A 17,135-nucleotide genomic window follows, 5' to 3' on the forward strand; every position below is an offset into this window, starting at 1 on the left:
CCGTAAAATCTGATTTCTATTCTTGAGAAGTCTGTTCCACAAGAAATATACAGACAGAAAGAAACAAAAAATCCTGACAAATATAAGAGGTGTTATAAACGATAGTACAAACCTCCTACTAATATTAACCTTTGTTCTCTAGGAACCGAGTTTGTCGGGCCATCGAAACGTAACGTCACCGGTATTATCTTCGTTATCCCTTTTGCTCTCGGCTACGTTTGCCTCGCGGGCATCGCCTACTTCGTACCATACTGGAGGACTTTAGAACTTATTTGCGTCTCCCCAGCACTTATCTACATTGGCTTGATGTTGTAAGAGGATTTATAGAATCATTACTTTTTTATATATTGAAATATGTAGTGTGGTGTCTATCTGGCGTTACCTTTTTTGTGTACATGACACTTATCAGCATTGAATTAGTTTGGAGGAAAAGATTCAAGGGAAACCTTAACCCCCCAAAAGAACTTTACATATTCTGAGGTATTTATTATATTCTTGCCCATTGATCTACAAGATTCCCTACCAAAGTATATGAGAGAAGCATGAAGCAGGAATAATGTACAGTTTCCCAGCATGACATGGGCATTGCCTTATTGACTAAAGTATCTTCTTTTATGAAAGACGCATCTCATCCAATAGTTTCTTGTTTAACTTTTAATCAATTAGGAATCCGCTGGTGTGTAAAAATTATACCCAGAGAGCCAGATTCAGAAATTCTTTGTTTCCAAATTGCATACACATCTAAACAAATCACGAACAACACAAATTCCTCAGCTGTAAGCGAATAGCGATTATGATTATTTCTTAACTTTTTCTCTACCCACCCAGTAAAATAATTTTGTAAGGATTGGGTGGAAAGTATTCCACCTTATCAACTTTGTGGGTTGAAAACATCCGTTGTACAGCTCTGCTGTTGATTTACTTTGTATAAATCATATAATTGTCTTGTTATGTCGTATGCTGAGAGCTGGAGTACCGCAGCTGCTCATAGACGTTTTCTTTATAGAGTATTGACGCCCCTATGGCTTTCAGCACACGACGCCATGTTCTTGTCTCATGTTTCCCATATTACATGTTTCACCAAAAGAAATCAAACTTCCGTATTATATATATGGACATCATCATTTTGAATCTTGAATCTTGATAATGCCAAGAATATCTTTATGTATATATATCTCTTGTATATTTTTGGAAGGAATATTGTACAACAAAGGGCAGGAACATATCTCTCTATACAAATACCTACACTTGTTCTTTGAGGTTAAGTTTTCTTTAAGGAATGGGCATTCTATATCACATGCTGACGGCCTTTTAGTTTATATTCAGTCATTCAGACTCATGAAAGACACGGATACGTTAACTAATTGCATTAGATTCAAGATTGCTTTGAAGAAAAGCATTATTCTCCTTTGTTCCGTGAACGGAGGGATACAATGCGTGTTCCCAAACTCTCCTGCTCGTAACAAAATAAAATGGTCTACCCATATTGACTTTACACACCGGGCTTTTACTGCTAAAAAAAGGGGGGTCGATGGGAACACGCATATGCGTACCCTAAATCACACTGAGTGGAGGGCCGGGCGGTTATATTAAATAAAAACACAGGAATTAACACCTTTCACTTCACCCAAACGCCAACAGCTCCATATTTCCATATCTTACAATGTTGTGACAACGCAAGTCTTTATTCTCTCCTGTTAGCTTTCTTCCGGAATCGGTTCGTTGGCAAATATCGGTGGGAAAGTATGACGAGGCGGAAAAGACTCTAGTGAAGATTGCTAACTCGAACGACAAGCCCCTTTCAGGTCCATTCTTCAGCAGTGATTTTAAGAAGAAACAAGTAAGTACTTAAATACGGAAAGAGAATAATGGCATATGCAGAAATCAACTAACACGGAAACGGATCCTCTCTGGCAAGATGATGAAAGGAGGGGGTGGAGCAACAGACGGAAGAGCAGGAGATGGAGGAAGGAAGATTAGAAGACTATGTAATGACTTTGGCGGTCCCCCGTGTTGTAGACTTAGGGTGCGTCAATGCTCAATTTTGAAGGCAGAATGAGCGATTTGAAACGCTCATCGTAAACGCTCATCGTAAAGGCAGTTCCACGGTGTATGCTCACTGTTTATGCTCACTTCTCTGGCTCCTCCAGACATGATTCTAGCTCTGCAGCTGGATTCGCAAACCTGCACTGCGCATGCTACGTTAACCCAATTTAAATGCGTTTACAAATGATTGTGCGTTTATGCTTCCCTAGAATCGCCGATCCAAAAGCACCTTTTCGTGAGTTTACGATCGGCGATTGTGATCGTCGTTTTTCGGTGATTCTACAAAAAAATAAGAAAGGACGCAACCGTGTTTTGAACTTAACGCGTAACAAATGCTTCATTCTGGCCAGAAAAACTTGAGCATAAACGTACTGGCGTAGGTCCCCTAGTTGATAAGCAAAGTAGCATACACATGCTTTAGCAGTGTCGCAAAACAAACACTGGAAAATTGTTGTGGGTTTGTACGTGTTCGCGCGTGTATGTGTGTGACTGTGTTTGCGTGCGGTGCCAACAGACGATGCAAAAATAATGTATTTGTTTTCATAACGGCTCCAGAGCCGTTTATGCACAGAGTTTGGCCAACTTGGTTTCACTGGGTCACAACAAGGCGTATATTCGTTTGTTTTGTGCTTGCCCAACAAAGCAGTAGTCGCCTTATTGTGTCCAACCCGAACCGGGTTGGCCAATCTCTCCTAATCAATAGCACTGAGTGGCTCTTTAATGCACCTCCTCCCCGATAAAAGTCTAAGTTAACTGCTAATTTCCGATTGTGGTAGGAGGAAAACAAAACAATTTCCAGTAACCTTTCATCGTTTTTTTAATCTCTGTTAGTCCTAATAAGAAATCTACTTCGTGATGTAATTAGAATTGCTTCTAGTCACTTTTTTATGACATGCAATTCTTTCACCACAGACATGACACATTCAGATTGGTTTTCAGTTAGACACTCGTATGCTCTGTTACATTTAGGATATGTGTAAATTATTATTACTAGAATCAATACTATTATTATTATCATTAATATGACTATAGTGAATATCAATTATTTTCAATGTTATCATTATTATTATGATCATATTATCATTACTATCATCATTATTATTATCATTATCTTTATTATTCGTATAGGAGGCCGCACCAAGGGAGAGACGAGCTACAGGAATTGACATATTCCGCCAGCCTCGAATGAGACTACGAACCATCAATCTTATCTTTACCTGGTTTGTCCAATTTAATTTGAACTTCTGATACTGATTTAGCCTAAGCCTGTAAATGTAAATTATTATTTTCATTATCATCATTATTATTATATTATTATCATTATTATTATTGTTATTGTAATCATTATCAGTATCAATACAGTTGCTAGCTATGATTGCATTATCGGCTGGCTAGCAATATAGGCCTACAATGTGTTTATAAAGGACTATATGGCTGTTACAGCAGTAGTATTCTGACGCTTGTTATGAATTGTAAAAAAATGATGTAACGTTATTGGACATTGGCTACAATGTGGCTTCAGTAATAGCTTTTTCTTCTTCGTGTTGTCCTTTATCAGGATGGTGAATTCCTTGGTGTACCACGGTCTATCACTAAACACCTCAAACCTCGGTGTCAACGAATACGTCGCCTTCGCAGTGTCAGGAGCCGTCGAGATCCCTGCTTACCTTCTCTCCGTGGTCGCCATCGAGATCAAGTTCATAGGACGGAGGATTAGTCTCAGTGTGTGCCTGTTGGTCGCCGGCGTGGCTTGCCTCTCTACATCCGCCATACGTAAGATAATGAAAGTTAATGGATGAGACTGTTGCCTAAAGGCGTCGTTTAACAATGTTTCTAGTTTCACAAATCTGAGATGCATGGCTTTACGTGTTATCAGTGTCTGTGATATGGCGTTATGTCGTTGCCCTAAACAAACTGCGCTTCAAAATGATCATGAAGTGCCTCAAAAAATAAAAAATCTTTGAGTGACCGGTTTAACAATACTCATTTTCTCAAATATACTGTAGTGTTAACAAAAAACGGTTCTTGAAATTTAGATTTCAAATCATAAATATCTTGATAATCAGATCGGCTTGTAAAATTCATGGGATTCCTGACTGACCTAATGGTTTATAATTATGATTGCAGCATGAGCTCAATCCAGAATTTTGTTAAGAATCTGAGGCAAAGAGACCAAATCCCTTCAAGGTAATGATCCCACTCCCTCTCTCCTTCTAGTTCCTCTACTCTGTGTAAACAGTGGCGGCTCCCGTATTTCATAATAAAGGGACGGTTTGTTACACATGCATGCTATGGCAGTTGACAAAGGAAGAGAAACTTACATGCACCTCCCCCGTAACAATGCACTATTTGTACAAAACAGCTGCAAGAAAGAAGGCAACATTATTTAACAATTTTCTATTTACCCATTTATCAGAACTTGGACAAAAGTCTGTCAATCCTATTAGCAATCACTTTCTTCATCTTCTTTATTTATATCTATCTCTGTCTTTTTTCTCTTTCTTTAATATTCATAGCACCCGGAGCAGCACTCACATCAGTTGCAATGATTGGTAAATTTGGAATTTCGGCATCTTTCGCAATCCTGTATCTGTACACCGCGGAGCTGTACCCAACCAACATCAGGTAAAGCTTGTGTATATTTACACGGTATTGTAAATTAAGGTCATCAACACATTTTGTTAACACATGTAAAGGTATAATAATAAATAAGGAATAAACATAGATATGTAAACCAATAAATATATTCATTAATAAATCAATGACGGAATAAATAATCCAATCAATCAACCAACCAATCAATCAATAAGTAAATACGTGAATCAATGAACAAATCAGTCCAGTTAATCTTTCATCCGACTCAGAGAAATAATGTTTTGAAAGGGCTGCCTGAAACATAATGGAATTGCGAAACAAACAATAAGAAAATATACTAGTTGTTTATATTATTTGGCACATTGGTTACGGTGGACTGCAAAAGAAAATTCAACTTCATCATCGTATATTTTTTTCTTCATTTTATTTCATTTATTTCCACATCTCATAAAAAAGCATTTAACAATTTACATACAATATCTGATTAACACAACTAAACAAAACAAGAAAATAGCATAACAATATTCAAAGAATTTAAATCACCTAGAACTAATACTTAAGACTGTGGTGGAGCCAATAGAGGCCATTGATCTATCAAGGGCTGGTCTCCAGAAATAAATTAATAATATATAGGTAGGTACAAAACATAATTAAGTACATAACAAAAGGGAAACAGGCGGTCTGTGTGAAGGAAAAGTATACACAGAGAATATTTGAGCATAAATACTTCAGGTGATGTAATAATTCTTTTTTTAAATCAAGATATTTTAGCACATTAAAAGGCATTGTTTATATTTGCGTTTGAAAGAGGCAAGCGATGGGCTGTTTTTTTTATGTCATCAAGTAATGAATTCCATAGTTGAGGTCCCAAGTGACGGACCGTCTGTTGGGACGACTCATACTTTAACAATTGCACACGTCGTCTATTGCAATATCTGGTATTGTACTGATACATTTCAGAGTTTAACAAGAAAATATTACTAAAAACCTCAGGTAGCAAGTTGTTGAAATACTTGTACATAAATAATGCAGTTTGCAATTTACCAAGGTTAAAAATATTTAAGACTTTAAGGTCACTTGGTGTCCTGGGATGAGAGTTGGTCATTACACGCAGAGCTCTTTTTGTAATACATATAGCTTATTTATTAAAGTATTTGAACATTTCCCCTATACTATATTACAATAAGAAAGATATGGCAAGATCAATGTGTTATATGAATTGGTTAAAATTCTCAGAGGAATGAAAGGCCTAATTATATATAACACTCCAATGGTACTTGGTATTTTCCCCATGATTTCATCAATATGACAAGACCAAGTCAGGCTATCGTCTACAGCAATTCCAAGAAATTGTATGCAGTATACTTTATCAATCTTGTAATTATGAATGTATCTTCAATTTCATCATTAAGATGTCTATTTTTTTTCTTAAACATTATTAGAGCAATTTTTGTTCCAAAGGCCTTTTTATGTCATACTCAGTTTATGTGAAATTATTTCTTCGGGGAACACAGGAGCGTGGCAATGGGGACCTGCTCGATGTTTTCACGAATCGCCGGCATTGTGGCGCCCCTCATACTCATACTGGCCAAGATTTGGACTCCACTACCCCTCGTCATCTACGGGTCCGTCTCAGTGATCGCTTGCCTACTGACTCTCTTCCTCCCCGAAACTTTGGGCCACAAGCTCCCCGAGACAATCGAAGAAAGCGAAAATTTTGGAAGGTATTGCAAAGTGTTATTCCCTTTTAGAGAATATGAGTGTGAGGTATTGTGAATGGATATTTGAAAGCGTGTTCACTCGTCACACAACATAACTCTTATTTTTATTTTAGCTACGAGGAAACAAGGTTGCACTGACAATAAAATACATACAAGAAAGTATTCCCTTTTCGTTATGTTTATTGGGTACTGATGAGGCTGGCCGTACACTTGCAAAGTGTAGCCAAGCACAAGCCGAAGAATCGGAATGAAAATGCATAAATGATAAATGTGAATATTGCACGGAGATTACATAATGATCAATGATGATAATGAACATGAATAAATGCGATGTACATAATGAACGTGAATAAATGCGATGTATAGAGCTTACGACATAGTAGAAATGAAGTCGAAAGTCCAATGAAGATGAAGAGAGTTGAGAACGAAGGAAGGGGCTCACGCGATGAAATGTGCGGAGGCTTGATGGCGGAAACGCGACTTCGTTGACGTGGTTGAAGAACCGTGAAGAATGCGATGTCGTCGCCGACGCTCATGATGATGATGAATGTAGATGGAGCTCTCGGGCGAGAATAGAAGAGAAGAGAAGAGATGTGTGGCGCTCGATGACGAAAGCAGTGAGTCGCTTGCTGTCGGAGGCCAAAGAAGAAAATGCAGACATCAAAGCCGGTAGTGGTGCTGAGACGGTGAGTCGCTCGATTGATGAGCCGAACTTTGATGGTGAATGTTTAGATGAGCTGCGGTGAGTCGAGCTCATGTGAGTGAAAGACTACCGGTGAAGAAACTGGAGCTCCCAGCGGATAACCAAGCACCATATATGTCGGAACTAGATTTAACTGTTCCACTGGAAGACTGCAGCCCGATGAACACGGCAGGGAAAGTGAAGATGTGCCGATAGAGGTGATAGGCACAGTAGAAACAAGCCCGGAGAAGAAATCATGCAGAAACGTGTTGACTCAACTGAGATGAAAGCAGGAGTTGTTGACTCGACCGAGGTGTAAGCGGGAGTTGTTGACTCGACCGAGGTGTAAGCTGGAGTGAAGGAAACCTCGTGGTGATGAAAATACGCGAGTGAACGATGCGCGGAACCACGATGCTCGATTGGAAGGAAAAACACACGTGGTCCGAATAATGAATATAAATAAGTACCGTGATGGAAAAATACAGGAGACATGAATTAATGTACGGTGAAAGTAGGGCATGTAAGAGCCGCTACATTACTCCCCTGCCAGAATTGAAGCTATGTATGCAATACACAGATGAGAGGCGAAAAAGATATAAATGAGCAAAGTACAAAATGTCACAAGAATCAATGGCTGATAAAAATGTAAAAGTGCATGTATTGTATAGTGTATGCAGTAATTTACAACAGCCTGAGAAATGTACAAGCATGGCATGTTGAAAGAATGTAATACAACAAGCATGGTATGCGAACGGCTGTTTAGTTGCCAAAAATTGAACAGTGAGTATTGACATGGTATGCATCGAATAAACGTGTATAAATGCAAGAGCATAAAAAACATTCAATACATAATCCAGAATGAATACATTTTATAAAACATTGCTAAGTCCAAAAAGTCAGGGAATAATAAAATCGTACAACCAAGCTTCCAAGTAAACTCGGGGTCACCAATGTAGAAATATTGGTGTGTGTACAACATCATGACATAAAATGGTAAATGGACATTATTGAATGGAATGTAATGACATAATAAATGAAAGCTTACGACAGAGTAGAAATGAAGTCGAAAGTCCAATGAAGATGAAGAGAGTTGAGAACGAAGGAAGGGGCTCACGCGATGAAATGTGCGGAGGCTTGATGGCGGAAACGCGACTTCGTTGACGTGGTTGAAGAACCGTGAAGAATGCGATGTCGTCGCCGACGCTCATGATGATGATGAATGTAGATGGAGCTCTCGGGCGAGAATAGAAGAGAAGAGAAGAGATATGTGGCGCTCGATGACGAAAGCAGTGAGTCGCTTGCTGTCGGAGGCCAAAGAAGAAAATGCAGACATCAAAGCCGGTAGTGGTGCTGAGACGGTGAGTCGCTCGATTGATGAGCCGAACTTTGATGGTGAATGTTTAGATGAGCTGCGGTGAGTCGAGCTCATGTGAGTGAAAGACTACCGGTGAAGAAACTGGAGCTCCCAGCGGATAACCAAGCACCATATATGTCGGAACTAGATTTAACTGTTCCACTGGAAGACTGCAGCCCGATGAACACGGCAGGGAAAGTGAAGATGTGCCGATAGAGGTGATAGGCACAGTAGAAACAAGCCCGGAGAAGAAATCATGCAGAAACGTGTTGACTCAACTGAGATGAAAGCAGGAGTTGTTGACTCGACCGAGGTGTAAGCGGGAGTTGTTGACTCGACCGAGGTGTAAGCTGGAGTGAAGGAAACCTCGTGGTGATGAAAATACGCGAGTGAACGATGCGCGGAACCACGATGCTCGATTGGAAGGAAAAACACACGTGGTCCGAATAATGAATATAAATAAGTACCGTGATGGAAAAATACAGGAGACATGAATTAATGTACGGTGAAAGTAGGGCATGTAAGAGCCGCTACACCCTCTTACCCGAACCCCCTCTTTCTCCCTCCATATTCCTCCCACTCCATCCCACTCCCACCCCTGCCTCTTATCATACCAAGTCCTGGAGCCCCCCCCCCCCCCTCTTCCTCCACTCCCCCACTCGCTCCATCCCCTGAACTCAATCTCAATGGCAATGCAAAATTGTGTGAACTTTCTCATTTCTCTGTGCAAAAACTGTAGCGCATGTACTGTCTCTTAAAATGGATTTTAATTTTGGCTTATTTCTAGAATATAAGATACTTTTACACCAATCGATAAGTCCTGCATTTTTTATTCCTGCATATACAAATGAGAGAATCAGTCAAGAAACTGAAAAGAGAGCAGACTTAATAATTGACCATGCTTGAACCTTGTTTGATAGCTCCTATCAAACAAGCTTTCTTTCTTGGTGGTACTTCTCTAAGTACCCCTCAGGAACAAAACGAGAAGGGATTGGGAGGGCACATTTTTGTTCGTTAGTCCTCGATCGTTGCTTTTATTTTGTTTTTCGGAAGAAGTTGGATCCTTAAAGTTTGCGTCTGTTGTTGTATATGGAACTTTTGAGATCGGCTGGCATTTTCCAGTCATTGATGGAGTGTGGAATGAAGGAATATTCAAAACAGTTTGAAAGGATAAGGTATTGAATATAGAATTTGTTGAGGAACTTCTATAACCCGAAACCTAAATTGCAATCCTAACCAGGGACGTGATAGAGAAGGACTGGAATCAAGCCGCTCTCCTTTGACCCCATGCTCCAAGCCGCCGAAAAATTATGCGCTAATCTGCAACTGTTGACCAGGTGGTGAGATAAAAGAGCGCATGAAATTTCAGGAGTTAGAATTCCTACATCAGAAAATGGTATCACTGCAACTGTTCGCTGTCCCTTCCAATGATCTCTCATCCATTGTTGAATGTGTAAAGAGTAGAACAAGCGAACACAAACTTGTGTACTTTCATCCTTTTTTAAACTTGAAAAATACAAAAAAACACGCGAAAACACGCATTAGCAAACTTAATGTTATTGAAGATTGTAAATCATGGATCAAATAACGGGACATTAAAACATGCACAAATTAGCGCATCATCCTAAAATATTGAGTTTTTGACAGGATGTAATTTTTCTTTTACCAACTCTGGCACACAAATTAAAGGAAGGACGGAGTTCTAAATTTGAAAATTTGTTTGATGCACTATTCCCAATAAAATCCCCATATAAATTTTTTGATTTACACTGAAATTTTGCCGGTAATTTAATATTTTGTAATAAATGTAAAACTGGTGCCTGGCTTCCGAAAGTCCCCGCAGTGGAAGCGCGGTTCGGAGCATGGAACTTCAAAGCCAAGTGGAATGTTACACATCCTATTGTTACGCTTTAGAACTCAAGAATGCGTTTGAATAACTAGAGTTTCGCCTCCTTTTCTTTCACCTCCCTGTCCTAACCCTATTCACCTTTGAAAGCTAGGAGCAATCAATGTTGCAGTAGCAAATGTCGGATCGCCCATATGACCATATTTGTAATGCTGAGATCTTGTTCTTTTCATACAGGAAATCTGACGAGAACAACACCAGCTCGGGTACAAATGGCGTCTACATTCTTAACCAGGATGGGCGTGAAGAGAAGGAGATTAAAGAGAATGGAGGGGTCAACACCATGGATTACGTGAATCCTTCATTCAATATTCAAGATGAGAATGACCACGGCAAACGGGATAGTGGCGTGCAAGCTGATTTACCGGAATAACCTTAGAAAAGTACATGTACCTTCGCGAAAAAGAGGTGTACAAAACGATATATCGGCTTGACGAAGTACTGTTAGCACAATAGCAAACACATTCGAGAAAAATGTAAGGGCTAAGTCAATATCATATTGTACATCCAACAGATATCATGTTTTGGGTGACGTGATACTTTACTTTTTATGTTCGCTGCAATGTTCGCACATTTTGTATACAGTGCGTCCCAAAAAAAACTATACACTTTTGAAATGGCTGCCAAATATTCTGGGGGGGGGGGGGGAGTTTTATATGTACGGAAAGCTCATGAACGTAACTTTCAAATGACACCAAAATATCCGAAAATAATTCATGTTTGGGTGATAATTCATTAAAAGTTAGATGGCTAAGACCATAGCGGACTAGTCTTCTTGCAGACAGACACTTTCGTTATATGGATGGGGCCATTGGAGGGGGGGGGGGGGGGGGGGGGTGACTTTGAAGCGGACACTTTTTTTTTTTTTTTTTGTCTTGAAATTTGAAAATTTGACATTTTTGTCGTTGGGGGGGGGGGGGTAAGGTCACTTTACGTTAGTCGTGGGCATAATTTTTTTTTTTTTTTTTTTAAATTTAAAAAAAAACAAAACAAAACAACAACAACAAAGGGGGGGTTTGAACCCCCAAACCCCCTCCCCCCCCCCCCCCCTGCGTACGCCCCTGGTGATCACACTTTGTGTGATGTTCCTACTTGCAAACTAAACCAAATTAAAATTAGTTGTAAACTAGTATATGATAACACATATTGACATAAATTTAATCACTACACACCAATATTTGCTCAGAAATGTAATATTTACTTGCCATTTAACAATTTAAAATAAGCGTTTTCCAACAGAAATTAAGTACACATATGAATTGCTTTGCAGTTAAAATCAATTATTGCAACCCCTGAAACAATTAAACAAAAATTTAAGCCTACATAATGTTTACAAAATCACCTTTTTTCAAGCTTATTTCAGAAGACGTAATTCCGTTACCATTTATGTAATTCCGTTACCGCTACCTTCTTTCATAAAACCATCCAGCATCGATAAACCATGACAACTTCACCCCCCAAAAAAATGCCATGGGACAGGCAACAACATATAAAGCCCCAGTCCCATATAAAGCCGGACCAGCACGGACGAGCACAGACCACTCCGGACCATCCCGGACCATGGTCTGGGGTGATCCGGGATGGTCCGGGATGTTTTGTTCAAAAAATCGCAACCGCCGACCGTCTCCCCGGACCCAACACAGTACCACTACGGACCGCCCCGGACCATCCGGGCATAGCCCCGGCAGCAGTACAGATCATTCCAGACCCAGCACGGAGCCGCCACGGACCGTCCCGGACCACCCCGGTGCCAACACGGTGCCAACACGGATGACACCGGACCATCCCGGTGCCAACACGGATCATCCCGGAACGCCCCGGTGCTGGTCCAGGGTGATCCGTGTCGCCACCGTGCTGGGTCCGGGATCATCCGTAGGGGCGCCGGGGTGATCCGGGGTCAATAACTCACTCCCGGACTGCCATGGATCAACACGGACCGCCCCGGCGCCACTACGGATGACCCCGGACCCAGCGCGGTGGCTACACGGATCACCCCGGATCAAACTATTGTCCCGGACCGTCCCGGACCACCCCGGCAGTTTTTGACCGTCAAAAACATCCGGGGTCGACTCCTGCATGGACCGCCCAGGACCATCCAGGACCATCCAGGACCATCCAGGACCACCCCGGTGCCAACACGGTGTCAACACGGACCGAATCCCGGATCACCCGGGATGGGGTCCGGGATGGTCCGGGACGGTCCGGGACGTATATGGGACTGTAGCTTAAGCTCCCAATAGCATTACTTCACCCCAAATAGACTGCAGATTTCAGACGAAATCTTTTCAAAGTTAGTGTAAAAAATAACCTGATTTTTCTGCCGTAATTCCGTTACCGACACACTTTTGGTCCTGGGGTGTTCCGAATGTTGGAAAAAAAAATCAATTTGATTTTCTAACAGGTGCATAATACAGAAAGAATAAAAAGATAAATAATCACCTAGGTCTAACCACCTGTCTACAGTATATAAAACTAGAGCCCAAATTTCTCTGAAATGTAATTCCGTTACCGTGGAATTGCCCATAATGGGGCCTAGACCTAGATCTAGGCCAACCTGGACCAATTAAAACCAACTTAGATATCTAGATCTAAATCCTATTCGGGATCCTATTAGGCCTAAGTCCCATTGAAACATGTTAAAACCTATTGAGACTAATTAAAACCAATTGGAACCAATTGAAAATTCATTGGTGTTCTATAAAGATCTAGATATAGATCTAGATCTAGATCTAGATCTAGGGCCTAGGCTATATTGGTTTCAATTGGAATTTCGTCTTGGGCTGGCTCTCATCAACATCATCTGCATGATGTTTGGTATGCATATCAGTGATACTATCACGGAGTGTAAAGTACTCACCGTCATTTCTGTCAGCTTCATGGAGGCCCGGTGGGGTCACTCCCCTGCAAAGAGTGACACGTATGACCGTTACCACCATAACTCCCTTTTGTGGTCAATTTCAAGGACATTTTGTGAAATTTAACCCCCTTTTTTACGTCAAAACAAGGACAAAATCGTACTTTGGAATACCCCTATTTATAAGATTGTAAGGACACTTTCGCAAATTTACCCCTATTTTACCATATTTCAAGGACAAGACTCGGCTCCGAGAATTTTTCTTCCCGGTTTTCTCTTTTCCCTTTTCCTGACCCCTATTTATCAATTTCGGGGACACCTGTGCACCCCTATTTTCTTTATTTTGAGGAATATTTTGTCCGCGGACATTGCTTGAAATTGACCCCTTTTTCCGCGATTTTGGTAACGTCGATCATGCGGTCCGGAAGTCACATTGAGTGACCCCACCGCCATGGAGGACAAAATCTCCTGGTGTCATATTCCTTAAATTCTCAATACCTCTGTTAGCAAAATACAGCATGGTGTCAAGGAAACCTTATTCTTTTGGAGACCATCGGCAGAGAATGAATCTAGACCTAGATCTACCTCTAACAGTTAGACAGGCTTTGCAGAATCATCGTCATATGTCATCCTTCGGAATGGCAGGGTGGTGTTTCAGAGCAGCTTTAACTGTTGCTTTTTTCACAACAGCTTTGAATGTTTTCCCACTTCTCGAAAACGAATCCTCTTTGGTAATGGTAACATTTCTTGACGCCGAGAAATGTCTTTGAAGGCTAAATCGCAAAGCCTGCATCGTTTTCTTGCTGTAGGTCTAGGCCTACCGCCTAGATCTAGTCTACTCCGTTTTGATTCCGAGCTAGCGTAGAACTGCAAGAGAAGGGGGACTAGGAAGGTCTAGGGCTTCGTTATTCACAAGATCATCATCAATTAAATCCCGAAACACAGAAAGCCCGTACTGATCTGTTTCTTCCTGTTTTTGCTGTCACTTCAGATTTCAACAATTCGTCCACATCTAAAAGGAGAAAATGGGGATAGTCGGCAGCCATTTCACCACGGTTATCTGCCTGAACTTGGGGAGCAGCCATTTTGTCGAACTATGTTTTTTCAGCTGCCTTTCTCAATGCGCGATAGCGCGCACGCCGTGCCGGAACGAACTCTTCCGATGGATATGCATACCGTACGCGTACCGGCTGAAGAAACTTAAGGCGGGGGATTTAGCTTGCGCGCGTTCGTTGCACATCAAAAAATTGAAGAAATTTAGATATCGAACGCAGAAATATCAGTGATCGGTGGAAAAAGTGGATTCCGGAATATCCCTTATTCGTGCTCAATATATCATGAGGGATATCATTTAAAAAGATACATAAACGGTTTACCCGTTGGTCCCTATATAGCTCATGCCTCATGGTCCCCTTTTTCTTATAGTAATTAAGAGCTGATTTAAAGAGATAACCACCTGTAACTGACCAGGGAGGTCTAATCCCTCACTGGCCAAACTAGTGCAGATCTTTGATGTACCACATACATGTTAAACATTACGAACAATATGGTCGACAGCTTTTAATACCAACACGTATCGTAATCGAATAGGACGTGGGGAAGAGTGAAAATACCTATTTTTGGGCAATCGCCACTTCATATTCGGTCAGTCAGTGCAATTTGTTGTTATTTTTATAAACAAATTTGCAAATCGATGGCAAACTTAATTAATTGGTCCCTGTTAGTAGGCCTAATATTAAGATGATTCAAATTTGTGCTCGTTAAACAATTCGCTGTGAAATTAGGAAAATGGAAAGACCCAGTTGCGATATGGGCGCTTTTGACAGATTTATCTTCTTTAGTATTTTACATTTCCAAAATATCATTAATAACGAAAAAAGCTTCGAGACGCGGCGTGCCAGTGTTTTATTTTGTTTTAAAATTGAGATAATTAAAAAGGCATTAGTCCAATATTGCGTTTGAGAATGTAAAATAATGTCCTCCCTCGAGAGGGAAAAGGTGATGGCGAAATAAAGTCTTGTTTTTATTGATTTTGGTACCTTTGAGTATCACAACTTGCATGGTGATGCCTAGCTAATAATCAATTGTTGACCTTTGACTTTATCAATTTGACAGTTTTGCTCTAGTGTATGCTTTTGTATCAGTATGTATACTGTTATCTTTTCTTTTTCTGTTTACCGCTCCAACATTGCATTTTCGGCATTTGTAACCAATAAGCAATGTTAATTGCTTCTGCATATCAATATTTTTGTTGTTTATTTTGGTTAAAAATATATTATTTTTTTAGTCAGGCGCGGATCTACGGGGGGGGGGGGTTAGGGGGTTTAACCCCCCCCCCCCCCTTGGGCGGCCCTTCCCCCCCCCCCCCCCCCCCCAAAAAAAAAAAAAAAAAAAAAAAAAAAACTGAAGGAAAAAAAAAAAAAAAAAAAAAACGCACGCTGGAGAGAAACCCTTTCAAGTGCAAATATTGTGAGAAGATATTTAACTCATCTGGTAACTTAACCAAACACATGATAACTCTGGATATAACTGTGTATTAAACTGTTACTTGATTTAAAAAGATGTTATCATGCACTGCTTTTTATGGTCTCCATTGTGTTAATAGATGCCAGGAAAACATCACTTACGGGGTTCAAATAAACACCCCCCAAAAAATCGGCTCGCGGCTCGTGGACGATGCTCTGCATCGTCTTTATTTTGGTCAAACCCCCCCCCCCCTTTAAATAGCAAAAAGCTAGATCCGCCCCTGTTAGTTCCAAATCATCGGATGTATTATGATACATTATATTATTTACTTCATGCATTATGTGTCATGTTATGGCAAGAAGAAAAAGGGAGCTTTTCTGCTGTTATAAGCAGGCACGTACAGCCACGGGGGGGGGGGGGGGGGCACGAGAGGGCACGTGCCCCCCAAGAATTTCCAAGATCGGTTTAACTTTTTTAGACCCTTTTTTTACCTCGATCGATTACCTCGATCGGTGTATGTACCCCCCCCCCCCCCCCCGTGCCTGTTCCTTTTGAATTTTGCTATATACACTGCATTAATTGTAAATTAAACTACTAATGATAATTTGTTTACTAAAACAAATGAGTGATGTACATCAATGAAGATTAATAAATACAATTATATAAATACAATACATGTTTATTTTTTCCATAACAAATGTTTAAGAAAATTCTGTCTCATTATTATTTCACTGTTTTACGCATAATAATACTATAGGTTTTCCCGCCCAACTTCGTAAACTTAGCATCCGAATTAACGTTACGTTCATTCAAGTTCGTGCGAAATTGAATGACTATGTAGCCTAGATCAACATTCAAAAAGCTAATTGCGTCGTTCAATTTGATTTAGTAGCATGCGATTTCATACTCTTGTCACGGAGAAGTGCAAACCGAGCATTCAATTTAGAAAAGCGTGCAAAGAGCATTCAAATTCGCGCCGGACAGACGGTGGTATGTATTCGAGCATTCAATTTCGTGATCAGGCATCCATATGTGACATTTGTGCATTGCTTTTCATTTGATGTTAATTTGTTACTTAACATACTTCTGTTTGAATAATTTAATGCTAAGTTTACTTGTAGGAATGATTATGCGTATTCGTTAGCAGATATCTGTCATTACACAGGTAAATGTCCCCAGAGAAGGCGCACAATTTGTGACTTCTCTTCTTCTTGTAAGAACAAGCTATATAATTATACACAGATCCTGGACAGCGGTAGAGTTGAGCTTTAGACATGGCCATGATGGAAACAAAATACAATGATGAATAAAGAAAAATATGTGAAATGAAAAGAAAGAAAGATTACCCACACAATCCAGATTGATAAAAAAAAATAATTAAAAAATAACCTCATTTATAATGAAAGATATGAAGACATGACTGTATAAAGAAATGTTTCATCAAAAATAAAGATCGACAGAAAGAGAAAATATTGAATGCAATATAAATGATGTGAAATCATGTCAGAAAA

General features: G+C 40.2%; 1 protein-coding gene across 1 annotated transcript; it reads left to right on the top strand.

The window, feature by feature from the left end:
- The first annotated feature begins 1,580 nt into the window (after positions 1-1,580).
- On the top strand, positions 1,581-10,930 carry LOC100892053 (organic cation transporter protein-like). Its single transcript, XM_030995516.1, has 6 exons — positions 1,581-1,840; positions 3,175-3,266; positions 3,605-3,819; positions 4,563-4,671; positions 6,156-6,365; positions 10,482-10,930. The coding sequence occupies exons 2-6, from the start codon at positions 3,232-3,234 to the stop codon at positions 10,675-10,677; spliced, it is 765 nt and encodes a 254-aa protein (XP_030851376.1). The 5' UTR covers positions 1,581-1,840; positions 3,175-3,231; the 3' UTR covers positions 10,678-10,930.
- Positions 10,931-17,135: the final 6,205 nt, after the last annotated feature.

The sequence above is a fragment of the Strongylocentrotus purpuratus genome, unplaced genomic scaffold (genome assembly GCF_000002235.5).
Source record: "Strongylocentrotus purpuratus isolate Spur 01 unplaced genomic scaffold, Spur_5.0 spur5_scaffold_21, whole genome shotgun sequence".
NCBI lineage: Eukaryota > Metazoa > Echinodermata > Echinoidea > Camarodonta > Strongylocentrotidae > Strongylocentrotus > Strongylocentrotus purpuratus.

What these genes read in the sequence shown, in the direction of transcription:
- LOC100892053 (XM_030995516.1), top strand. Translation starts at nt 3,232, where the DNA reads ATGAGACTACGAACCATCAATCTTATCTTTACCTG. An exon ending in ATCAATCTTATCTTTACCTG is followed by an intron (nt 3,267 to 3,604) that starts GTTTGTCCAATT and finishes GTCCTTTATCAG; the next exon opens with GATGGTGAATTCCTTGGTGT. An exon ending in CCTCTCTACATCCGCCATAC is followed by an intron (nt 3,820 to 4,562) that starts GTAAGATAATGA and finishes TAATATTCATAG; the next exon opens with CACCCGGAGCAGCACTCACA.